Below are 12,848 nucleotides of genomic sequence, written 5' to 3'. Positions count from 1 at the left end.
AGATACTTGAAGCCTCTTGTTCGGAATGATAAGAGAGTTTCCAAAGAGAATATTAAAGGTTTGAGCATTGGAATTCTTTTAAAATTTTGTCAATAAGAAGCTGAAAAAGAAAAATCAGTTCAAACAACGGTATATCTTTTCGCACCTTGTGCATTGAATAGGAGGTACTGTCTTTATCCCTTATCTCAACTTTAGGGCACCAATTGCGGCCATGCCATTTTATCAAGTGCCATAAATGTATAGTCCCAAAAATTCTCGTGCAATTTTATATTTAAAGACATCAATAGCACGGAGGCAATGTTAGTATGTAAAAGACTTAAAACAGATCAATTTGCCTCATTTGACTGAAGAATTCCACCCAAGGCCTCCACATTAACTGAATGACAACTAGGACATATACACTTCTTCTGCAACTCCTTGCTGAGGGAAGCACATATCTTTTCCATTTCAGAAGCCTGCTTGTTTCCAGTCAAGGAGATATTTTACAAGTACTAGTTTTTCATCACAAAAGATGTTAGCTGGAGCAGCACCTCCAAGGAAAAAAAAACAATAAAAGCCAGCATAAATATTCAAATCTATACTTCTTTGGCTAACCCAGACGGTGCTCAGATTATAATATTTTCCAGCAGTAAAAAGATCCAACCTTGATTTCTAAGGCAATCAGGATATAAGAACTCAAAAATTTTTCAACTTCTAGTAGTTATTGGCTTCCAGAATTTTGTTCTTTCCCGTCATTTTCTTGATAATGAAATATAGAATTAACTAGCCAAGAAAACAACTTACTGGTATTTGAAGTAATCAACTCGACTTTTGTTTAGATGGGTTTGTCACATGTAAAAAATGCTCTGAGATAATTAATGTATGATTTATTAGCAAAATATGCACAAGAAATTTTTTTTTTCCCATCAAACTTTTTTTTGTCAAGACTTTATGTTTAATTAATGAAACTTCAATGTGTAGTTCCAAATGCAAATGTGATTAGGATATCCTGTCAAGTCCTCCAATGCTTTTGTTTCTTGCATCATTGCCTCCATCAGACACACCTTCCTTTCAGTGTCAATCAACTCCAGCTGAAACTGCATGGTTCTCAGACCACTTGCTCATTCCCAGATTATTTTAAGGAAGGAGGGTATAGAAGAATGAAGACTCAAATAATTTCAGCAACTAAGCTAGAAACATCTAGACTTTTTGACAGTGCATCTTATTAGTAATATTTCTAGTGCACAAAAGACTAGTTACCTGCTTTTGGATATTCTGTTGTGCAAGGTATTCTTCCTCCTCTTTAGCTATTTGAGAGAGAATGTGGGCAACCTGATCCTCAATAGTTCGTGAAGCAATTTCAGTAACTTCCTTCTTTACAAATTTATGGCCTTCTTCTGAAACACATGTAAACATTCCTTCAGTTTTTTATACATGGAAATAGAAGACAGGGAAAAAAAGAAAGAAATCAGTTAAAATTTTAGACGCACTACTTGCTTTGTAGCTATCCTGCAACAAAAACCTTGTAGTTTTATGTTTACATGATAAATGTCTATCTAAAACATAGCCACTCTATTATTTGCAAATTATCAAGATGACCAATCTATATAAAGTACTTGTGTTTGACATAGCTGTGAAGACTAAATTTTGACTTAAGCTTAACTACCTCAAGAAGTGAGAGTTATTTGTGATAAAATATTAGTAACAAACAAGCTTTTTGGTATTGCCTTGAGTTTGGTCATGCAATAAGAAGCATAAAGTTATAGATTTGTGTAACTAACATAAAGGCTTATGATTATAAAGGAAAGATCAAAATGGAGAAATCAGTTAAAATTTTAGACACACTGTCTGCTTTGTAAATATACTGGAATGAAAACCTTGTAGTTTTATGTTTACATGATAAAACATAGCCACTCTATTATTTGCGAATTGCCAAGATGACCAATCTATATAAAGCACTTGTTGTTTGACCTAGCTGTGAAGACTAAATTTTGACTTAAGCTTAACCACCTCAAGAAATGGGAGTTATTTGTGATACACCATCAGTAACAAACAAGCTTTTCGGCATTACCTTGAGTTTGGTCATGCAATAGGAAGCATAAAGTTATAGATTTCTGTAACTATAATAAAGCTTAAGATTATAAAGGAAGGATCAAAATGTTCGATTAGAAGTTGCATTTTCTTGAAGCAATATGATTCATTTCAACTAAAAATATAATTAGAACAAATCTGATGTCCTTAATAAGATTAGTGTAGATGGGAAAAAGATGAAAACTACCTGCTGCATTACCAACAGTGTTCTTGTTCTGGAAACCAGAATCTATTGTCTCTTGGAATTTCCTGGGTAACAAGCAACATTTCATTAATAAGTCCTTTCAAACAAGGGCGCATACTAAAGTATATTAGAATCGTAAACTCACAGCAAATCAGAAATCATCAAATATTGGTGGAATGAATGAACAAGCAAATAATAATGATCCTCTAGTTAAGTTTCTTCTTACACAATACGAGATTCCCTAAATTATTTTTGCTACTAGGCTCTCCCCACCCTTGTTTTATGGCTCCATCGATCTACATGTTTTTCCATATCATGCAATACAAAACCTATTTAATGAGGATATTGACATTTACCTCAACCAAAAAGCAGTAAAAACTGCAATTACAGACTGGTTCATGGTAAGAAATACATTCAAATGCGAAAATTAAAAATCAGATAATAAATTCATCAAACAGCTAGATCCAACACATAGCTATGAAGAGAAGAACATAATAAGCTAATGCAAGGATTCAAATAATTTACACCAAACCTTATCTTAGTGTTGAACTCAACCATTTGACTGATGAACTCATCTCTGCAAAAATATTAACAAGACATAGAATCAGCAGTTATTCTTTTTTATAAATATAAAAAAAAATTAAAAAAAGTGGTTTCTTTACCTTAATGCTGCTTCTTTATTCTTCGAATAATTCATGCAAAATTTCAAATAAATAGTTAATAAGCACAAAAACAAAAATTAATCATGATTCAGATAATAAAAAATCACAAAAACGAGGACGTTTTAATACCTTAAGCTCCTCTACTTCAGATCCAACGGTGGATATTTCATCTTGAATGTGAGAAATCCTCGCCTACAAATAATTTTCTTTTAAAAAAAGTTTTAAAACAAATTAGTTAAGAAAGCTTTCAAAAAAATGTAAAAACAACGGACCTCTAGGGCTTGAACCGAAGCTTTGTTCAACGCTAATTCAAATTCAAATCCTTTAAGCTCCTGCTCAGTTGTTTCTTTTAAACGTTTCGCTTCTTCATGCTCTGCATTCGCTGCTTCAAGCTCCGATCGGAGATCTTCGATTTGCTTCTTCAATCCAACCACTCTTCTCTCTACACGTGTTCGCTCCAAACATCTCAAAAAAAAAACTCCACTTATTTTACAAATAAAATATAGAAAAATGAAAAAGAAAAAGACGAAAAAGATTTGATTCAATTTTATTCTCATTTCTTTTCAGCATTTTCTCGGGAAAAGAGCAGAAAACACATATGACAAATGTAAAGGAAACGATTACCTCCTTGAGATTTCTCAGAAGCGAAGTCGCGGATTAGAGAAATGAGATTTTTTGGTGGATCAGTTCCCGCCATTTTTGCTTTTGCTTCCTGTTTTGGACAAAAGAAATTTGAAGAAACGAGCGCCCTTTTGAAAAGGAACGGCATGTACAGCAACAAAAGTAATTTAAAAAAATTTATTTATAATCAATTGAAAACTAAGGTTTAGGGCTAGGCTTTAATTTTTTCTCTATGAGGCTAAATCTTGGGCCTAAAGCAAAGCCTAATTTGGGTAAATTTTAGGGCTTAGGCCTCATAGAGGGTTCATCAAATCTAGGACCTAAGCCCGAAATTTAGCTATGCATATGGAACAAGTAATTTTAACAAAACAATAATTTATGAATTTCTATTTGATTCACCTACTGTTTGACCTCTAGCAGTTTGTATCATAAAAATATTAATAATTTATATATTAATTTTATTTTATATGAAAATTAAATATCATAATTCATATCAATATAAAAATATAAAATATTTTTTTTATTTATTAAATTTATATATAATTTTTATTAAAATTTTAAACATCATCTTCATTTTGTTATTATATTCTTATCATATCAATATATCATATTTTATATTATTAAATCTACATATAATATATATATATATTTCATACACATCAATCAATTAAATTTTATTATCTCATTAATAACTAATTTTTAATATTTAATTTTAAAAAATTTATTGTTATCATCGAAAATGAACACGTGTGTTATTTACGTGCCTTAACTTACTTGACAACTATTACTTGGACAAATAATTACACATGTTAGTTTCCATTTGACAAAATTTTCCAACTTGGCAATATTTTTTGGGCAAAACGGTGTCGAATGTGGAATTGACTTCATTTTTCTTTTGGATTTCATTCATCCAATGTCATGCACGGCCCTCGTAACCCGTCTTGAGCTTTTCACCGCTCTGTTGGCGGGTCCATGAAAATTCTTCGTTCGGCCGAAGTGTCGATATCCAACATGTGAATAGCCTGCTAGTTTCAATAATAGTGTCCCTAACAATTAAGCACGCTTGAAAAGCACAACACCAAAGTTGTATCCTCATCACATTCCTAACAAGGGAATTGATTACTCAGCCCACCCGGAACACCTGGGAACCCGACAAACAACACGGTCCTGGGAGAGCAGCCTTTTTTTCTGGTTCAAACTTTGAGCGTTGATCAAACCTTTTGCTCTTTGTGGAGAAATTAATGAAAGAAAATGATGGGCGATGGTGACTTCTGCTGTTCTATGCAATATGACACTGTGTTGAGATTTTTTTCTTCCCCTTTTTCGTCAGTTTGTTCCATTCCAAACAGTTTACATTGATCATGGCATACCTCATATGACAATATCGGATATTGATCAGTGAAAACAATCTGATTTTTGTATAATTGGCAGACCATAAAGCATATAATATAGAGAAATCAACCTTTTTTCCTGTTTTGTAAACAATCTATCTTTTGTTTGTTTGAGATCAGCCATGTGCTTAGGTGGAGAAGATAAAAAATGAAAAGAAAAAAAAAAAAAAACTACAGCACAGGAGAAAATCTATGCGCATTTTTTCAATGGGGACGAATATTCATGATTCATTAGTGACAGTGAGAAGCAAAAGTGACGACATTGCTCTTCCACTATTAAAGTTTCATTCGGATTTTAATGATAAATATATCGAATCCACCAACTTTATTGTGCTCAAATTAATAAGCAACAACTTGTTGTTACAGTTCAATCAGGCAATCTTTTGTCGCAAAGTTTTTGCATAACAAGTATATACTATTTGCTTAAATTGTGAATCGCCACCAACTAAATCATAAGCTCTTAAAAGTGATTTCATGTTCTGGAGAATATATTGTCTTTTAAAGAGATTTTGCATACTGTTGATGTAGTTTATGATGTAATTAATGATCCAGTGGACGAGGAACCTGCTGGAGATTGAGATGGAAATTGTGACGACGTGTCATAGAGAAAGTCAAGAGATATCGATAATTGTTTCGAGATGTGCTTCGATACTCAAATCAGACTTATATATATATAAATAAAAACAGTTACCTTTGTATCTCATAGTTGATGACGGGATTAGTTGAACAGTTACATATAAATCTTAACAGCCAAAGTTGTTACTGATGTGGCCACTAAGACATAACATATACCAAAATTACACGTAGAAAAGCATCACTGAGCTGGATTTTCAGTATAGGCACCAACTGTTATGGCACAGATGCAAAGTTCAGTGGGATTAAACTGCTGCCATTTTTGGAAACAAAGTACCTCTTTAAGCATTTGGAAGAAATTCCGTATATGTTCTTTTTGCAGAACTGATTTCATTTTGAGACAGAATCGGTTGGTTGCAGTATTTTCTTATATTTAAGTCACCATTGTTCCTTGAAATAGGCCTAAGCCTATACAATTCAAAAAGTGTTTGGTCTGATGTGAGGTTCTGATTGATGTTAAATGTTAATAAATAGATGGTAGTGGGGGGATTGAGAAAAAGGTTATCAACTATCAATCAAATTCTTCAATTTTCCTTCTATGATTGATAGCAAATATTTCCTCTAATGGTGGTATGAGCTGATATTTCCTGTTCTACATGTTAATCAATGCTGCTAGCAATAATTTTGAGGACATCAAAATAGGGCAAGCACATAAATAAAGTCACTGGAATTATTGCTCAATATGATAACTTCCTAGAAAATGTAATGCAATTCTAGGTAGTCATCATCTACGTTGTTCGGACTCTTCATTTTTCTTGAACAATATGTAGTATAGGGCTTGACCCTCAAAATATATAGAAAATCTTAAAATAAATTATACATGTTTATGTCGGTCACATATCTATACAATATCAACACTTATCCCGAATTCGAGTAACATAGGTCACCGTCATCTCTTTCTTGAGATTTTTTAAGCAGAAACAAATTTCACAATGAGATTAATATAAAATAAATCACATGCAAAAAATAATATTTAACGTAATTCAGTCTAATTATCTACATCTATGAATAAGAGAGTTAATCCATTATAAAAACATAGAGATTATAATAAGTACAAAACACCATAAATAAATATTAATCTCGAGCCTCTTAAACAATCTTAGTTTCCATACAGTTTAATGTATAACGTATAGAATATCATTTATCTTATGCAACCGGTATTTTCCTAAACAAATTCTTTTTAACATCCCTATAGACTTATCTCCCATATAGAGATCTTATAACTCATTCTCATAATTCTAAAAGTTAATACTCCATATTTATAAAGCTCCATTACTTACTCACCAAAAATTCGTATTTACTAAGAACTCTTACCCATAAAGAATATTTATGCTTAATTACCAAATAATTCTTTAACTAATACAATTTCACTAAAATTCATACTGATTCCCAATTTTGATTCATAATTAAAATTTGAGTCAATATCTAACAAATCTTTACCTTAAACACAAATTCTACCACAACATTTACCTTTAAGAAATCCTGACTACACATAATCGAATCAGTGTTGACTCTACCTGATTCAAACAAGATAGCCAATACTCATATGTAGCCAAATCAACTTTACTTAGTTGACTCCACTTACAACAAATGTCTTGTAACAGCATCTTCTCTTGCATATCTTCAATATCATGAACACAATCTGCAACAATGAATCCCCTTCCACAATCAATGTAGGATAACCTTAACAATCTTCCTATTTCGCACAATAGGCCATAGGAGAGAGCTTCTATACTCGACTCGAGAGAAGATGTTTGTAACCTAACTCTAACACCACTTGTTGAGATTTTTTCAGCAAAAACAAATTTCATAATGAGATCAATACAAAATAAATCACATGTAATAGGTAATATTTAATATGGTTCGCCCCAATGGCTTACATCCATGGATAAGAGAGTAAATCTACTATAAAAACATAAAGATTATAAAAAGTATAAAATATTATAAACAAACACTAATCTCGAGCCTCTAAAACAATCATAATTTCCATGCTCCCTAGCATATAACCTATGAAATATCCTCTGTTTCATTCAACCGATGTTTTTTCAAACAAATTCTTTTTTACATCCCTATAGATTTATTTTTCATAAAGAAATCTTATAATTCCTTTTCATAATTTTAAAAGTTAATACTCACTTCATATTTATAAAGCTCTATTATTTAATAACCAGAAATTCTTATTTACTAAGAACTCTTACTTATTAAGAATATTTATTCTTAATTACTAAATAATTTTTTAACTAACAAAATTTCACTAAAATTCAAACTAATTCCTAATTAAAATTTGAGTCAATATCTAACACTCTTCTTGTTTCTTGCTCTAAATTTAAGCGTGGACAACTCTTATTTGATGTTCTGACTAATTAACTTCAATCTTGCTGCTGGATATTAAATATTAAGGAAAGGAAAAGGCAGTAAATGGTATAATATATGACATTGTGGACCTGTTTTTAGCATTCCTAGTAAACTGTGCTGATCTCCCCATCTCTCTTTGAGAAGAGTGAACGATGGTAGCTGCTGCAATGTAATTCAGTTACAGTGCTGGTAGGGGTCCCTTGCTGCTACCCAAAGAAAGGGACAAGACTAGACTTAGCCATTGAGAAAGCATATCTAAAGCTCCACCACAGCTTTATCACAATTCCGAATCCATAAGAACAGCTCCCTTAGCTTTTGGCAGAATCTTTTCCCATTTATAGGAAAACCCAGCATTTCTTCTTTGATTATTTCAGAAATGAAATGTAGAGCCTTCAAGATATCAACTACAACCACCATCTCCGTATCCTCACCATCATCATCATCATCATCTCCACCACTACTGCCACCATCGACTGTTTCTAATAATGGCGAATTCGGAATTTTCTTTTCAAGAGTGATCATTTAAAATATATATATATATATATATATTACCGATAGATTTATCAATTTTTTCAACGCAAAGGGTGTTTAAAAAAATTTTTTTAAGGTTGTTCAAGGAAATTTCTCCTTTAAATTTTTTTATTTTTCAATCTTTAAAGGTGTTTATAAACATATTACTTTTTCATTTGGATCCCCCACTAGTGTCTAAAGCAGCAAAAGAAGCTATAAACTTATAACTAGTACTTTCACACTTCTGCCCATAATTCATGCAGATAATTTGACCTAACAAAAAAATTCTTGCAGGAAAGTGCCCCAATGACCCACCAAATAATGCATTCTCTACTGGACTAAACCAAATCAAGATTCCCATATAAGCCCCTATGGTCCAAAAATAAGAAAAAGTTGGGCAGTTCTTAAGAAATTTCATGAGATCATCCATCATTTCCTAAGTGGGAAAATGTTAGTAGCTTTTTTCCTTGGTAATTGCCATCCATTCTTTGGCCTTTGAGAGTTACATCCACTTCTAAAGCACATTAGGATGATGAATTTGATAAAGTGGTGTGTTGCTTTTGTCATTACCATGCATATCTGTCTATTGTGATTCTTGGCTAATACAAAATAAAGCTTTTGATAACTACTAAATCAACCATGTTCAAATAGTTGATAAATAGTTTTGTGAATAAATTTGATTTTTATTTATTTATGTTCATTTATTAAATTTGATAAATGATCACAAATAACATTTTACAATTCGTTAATTAAATAGATAAATCATGAATATAATAAAATTTTTTTATATTTAGTTCGTGTATATCTAAAGATGTAAAAAAATAAATTGTATTCGATGAATAATTCATGAACAGACTCGATTTTTATACATTTATGTTCATTTATTATACTTTACAAATGATCACAAATAACATTTTAAAAATAAATTACAAACATAATAAAATTCATTTATATTCGATTCATTTACATATTTATTCGTGACGGAATTTCAAGACAGCCTCGCCCAAGATGAGCTATAAGAAAAAGAGGAAAGCTAATCAATCTGCAAATGATTTTTACAAATAATGATGTCCTATTGATAAGAAAAGAAAAAAAATGCTACATCTTTCAAGATGACTCCCTCCAATGAAATAAATCTTGTATGTTCAGTATGCAGGTAAATCCAGCAAAAGAGAAATCTTCACCACATTTTCAGGGAGCAGAAAATCCCTTCAAGTTTTTTCAACAAAGATTTTTCTTACTTGAGCTTAGACAACAATAACAGGCAAACAGCCTGTAATATTTGATTGAAACTTTTCAAAATGTCATTGGGGTGTTTATATATGATATGACATGAAAATTTTCTTCATTTGATATCATTAGTGCAAAGACCTGAAATTCTTTAAAAACAATCCAATCTTTTAAGTGCTGATTGTGTCATAAAAGCAACAAAGCTTAATCAATTTCTCAAATTGAGAACCTGTTGATAAATCTGTAGCAGAATGGGAGCAGCTGCTAGCTGATCGTAGCTTGACTACTGTATAATATCCCATTAATGATTTTTTTTTTTTTTTTTTTAGTTTTAAATCTAAGTCGATGCAAGCAATATGACATGGGAAATTTAAGGGAATCTGATATGATATATAAAAAAAAATTTGAATATATATTTGTGAAACGTTTTTTATAAATAAAAATTATGAGATTTTTTAATTAAAATAAATAATATCTCATAAATTAAATATAGATCTTTACAATTATATTTTTTAATTAAAAAAATAGAAGAAATGCTATATAAAGTTTATGGCACCCAATTGAAATCTAGAGCATGCTTATATTAATCCATAATTTCACATGTTAATAGCTATACCAATCTAAAATTAGATTAATAATTAAGCTCTTAATTGGTTTGAATAATCAAGTTTATTTGTTTTTAAGCTTCCCAATCACTCAATATTAAAAAAAAAAAAAAAAACAATTATTAGATCATGCCTTCTAGCACTTGTCATTGTTTTTAATAATTCTTGATGTACATAGTTGGTACGCCAAGTCACATCTTTTATAACTACCCTTCTATTTATAAAGTTGAAATCTATCTATCTCCTCTCGTGTCTGAGCAACTAGGATTAATTCTTTAATTATTGACATAACTCATTTTTTAAATGAATTATTAATAATCAATACTTTTTTCATTCTTTTTTTTTATTTTTTTGAGATGTCTCAATTTTTTTTTTTTTGTTTTTTGAACATCTGAAACTTTGGCTTTTTATGTTTTAAAATTATTTTTTATGATTTTTTTACTTTTTAATATTAAAAATCATCAAACTTTAATTTTATAAAAAATTTCAATATTAATATTAAATAAATTAAATTCAATGCTAGGGAGTACTATCGTGTAGATTCCTAATCAAAATGTTTGAGGCTTATAGTTACAATTTTTTACAAAGGAAGTTGCAATTTAGAGATAAGATTTAAATCTTAAATCTATTAGATATTATTTCTTAAGGTGTCTGCATGAATCAATTAAATTAAACTCTGACCCAATTTCTTATATTTATGATTTTTAATTGTACATGAAATATTTCGTTAGGTAATTGTTTAGTGATTCGTTTTATATTGTTATCAAATTAAGAGACAGTGTTTACTACATTAGTAGAGTACTTAATAGTTAAGACCCCAAAATTATACTATTCCCTACCAAATATGGTATATATATCATAATTAATTTGGATGATAAATAAGATAAAGGACATTTTGGCAATCTTTCCAATATCAGATTAATGTTCAATGAGACAAGCATGTTGTATGAGTAGACTTTGTAACCATTCAAATTATTCTTAATTTTTAACTTAAAAGAATATTATTTAATTAAACAAATTTTTTATGTATTTAATAATCAAAATATGTCCCTAATTATTTATCCATTTTTTTTATTTGTACAATATACTGTCAAAATTTTTAATTGTATTTTTTTTTACATAAAAGATCGTGATTTAGAGATTGATGAAGGGATTGCAATTGTTGATATTTAAATTTTTTATTTATTGAATGTTATTTTTTTAAAATAATTTATAAATAAATTAAATTAAATCCTGAATTTGTATCTCTTAATTATTTGAGAGAATGTAACAATCTTAAGTTGTTTCTTTAAGATTTATTCACAATTAAACCAAAAAGAAAAAAAAAAGGTCTATAAGATTTTATCTCGACAACAAAAGAGTTGAATTGAAGTGAAATTATCAAATTAATTTCACATGCATGATTAGGCTAAATTTTTGATATAGTTAATTCAAGCAGTGTTGATATTTGTGGAATGCTGTTACTTAAGATATATAATCCCTCTTTAATTAAAAAAAAAAAAAAAGGGTTCCAAAACAAATCGATTAGGGTTCATCATCATGCATGCATGATATCGATGAGAATAACATTTTTTTTCTTGTGGGAAACGTAATTTGAAACTATGCTAACAAAAAAATTAAAAGAAATTGACGGTTGATTTCTGCATAATTTGGGTTGCGTCCAACAAGATCATATATATGTAACATTAATATTTTATTAGCTTTGTGATCGTATGCAAGTACGTAACATAATATATATATATATATATATATATATATATATATCCTCCTTTACTCAAGTGTTGAAGTTTGCAGAAATTTTTCAGAGATTATTCTTTTTTTTTTTTAGTATAATTTTAAGGAGGAGAATTACGTACTTGCATACGATAACAAAGCTAATAAAATATTTATGTATATATATAGCTTATTGGATTAGGAAGAAAATTGAAAACCCTAGTTCCCATGTTAAAGTATCATTTTGCAACCTTTCTTATATTCACTATATTCATAATCAAATATAAAAATTTTAAATTTAAGGTCCAACTTTATTAATTCATTTAATTATTCTTAAGAGATGATATTTAATATTTTTATAATTTAAATTTTAATATTTATAATTCTTTTAAAGCTATCTTTATATAAAAAATACAAAGATTTCAATATTGCAATTTCGGAATTTTATAAAAAAAAAATGTTAACGAAAGTACTAGATCATATAGACATGTCAATTTTTTTATATTATTAAAAAATACCATATTAAAATCCAATCCAATATTTAACTAAGTTGAACATTGATTACAACGATAGGGTCAACTCATAATTAATTATTATCCATTCCTTTGGTAAATCAGTGCACACATCCTGTACGTACTTCTAGTGGTACTTTCAGCATTGTGTACAATTTTCCACTGGATTCAAACAGTGGAATAGTGTTTATAGACATTTTAAATATTAAAAAAATAAAAAAATTGAAGAAAAAGTTTTTTTAAACACCCTCAAATTTTTTTTAGACATCATTGGACTCAATAAAATTAATAAATTTATCGATAAATTTTTTATTTATATTATAAGTGGATATTAAAAAAATCTTAAATCAATATATTTTAAA

At 29.4% G+C, this 12,848-nt stretch overlaps 1 protein-coding gene across 2 annotated transcripts; it reads right to left on the bottom strand.

The window, feature by feature from the left end:
* Positions 1-118: 118 nt before the first annotated feature.
* On the bottom strand, positions 119-3,667 carry LOC111299597 (uncharacterized). 2 transcript variants are annotated; one of them, XM_089747577.1, is made up of 9 exons: positions 3,541-3,667; positions 3,189-3,358; positions 3,046-3,108; positions 2,917-2,936; positions 2,787-2,831; positions 2,258-2,319; positions 1,240-1,376; positions 988-1,076; positions 119-459 (listed from the first exon to the last, which is right to left on the bottom strand). In XM_089747577.1, the coding sequence occupies exons 1-9, from the start codon at positions 3,611-3,613 to the stop codon at positions 327-329; spliced, it is 792 nt and encodes a 263-aa protein (XP_089603703.1). In that variant the 5' UTR covers positions 3,614-3,667; the 3' UTR covers positions 119-326. The 2 variants fall into 2 exon arrangements, with proteins under 2 accessions (XP_089603703.1, XP_089603702.1); XM_089747576.1 differs by having other exon boundaries at positions 3,189-3,655.
* Between the last annotated feature and the right edge of the window lie 9,181 nt (positions 3,668-12,848).

Source organism: Durio zibethinus, chromosome 18 (assembly GCF_047325235.1).
Source record: "Durio zibethinus cultivar Kanyao isolate XHJ-2024 chromosome 18, ASM4732523v1, whole genome shotgun sequence".
Taxonomy (NCBI): Eukaryota; Viridiplantae; Streptophyta; class Magnoliopsida; order Malvales; family Malvaceae; genus Durio; species Durio zibethinus.
The sequence above is the reverse complement of the archived record's forward strand: the minus strand, read 5'-3'. Positions and strand labels throughout refer to the sequence as shown.

Bases quoted from the DNA above. Each gene is read 5' to 3' on its own strand.
- LOC111299597 (XM_089747576.1), bottom strand. From the start codon at position 3,473: ATGAGAATAAAATTGAATCAAATCTTTTTCGTCTTTTTCTTTTTCATT. The intron at 2,320-2,786 runs GTTTGGTGTAAA...CTTGTTACCCAG, and splicing joins GAGTTCAACACTAAGATAAG to GAAATTCCAAGAGACAATAG. The intron at 1,077-1,239 runs GTAACTAGTCTT...AGAACCATGCAG, and splicing joins AACAGAATATCCAAAAGCAG to TTTCAGCTGGAGTTGATTGA.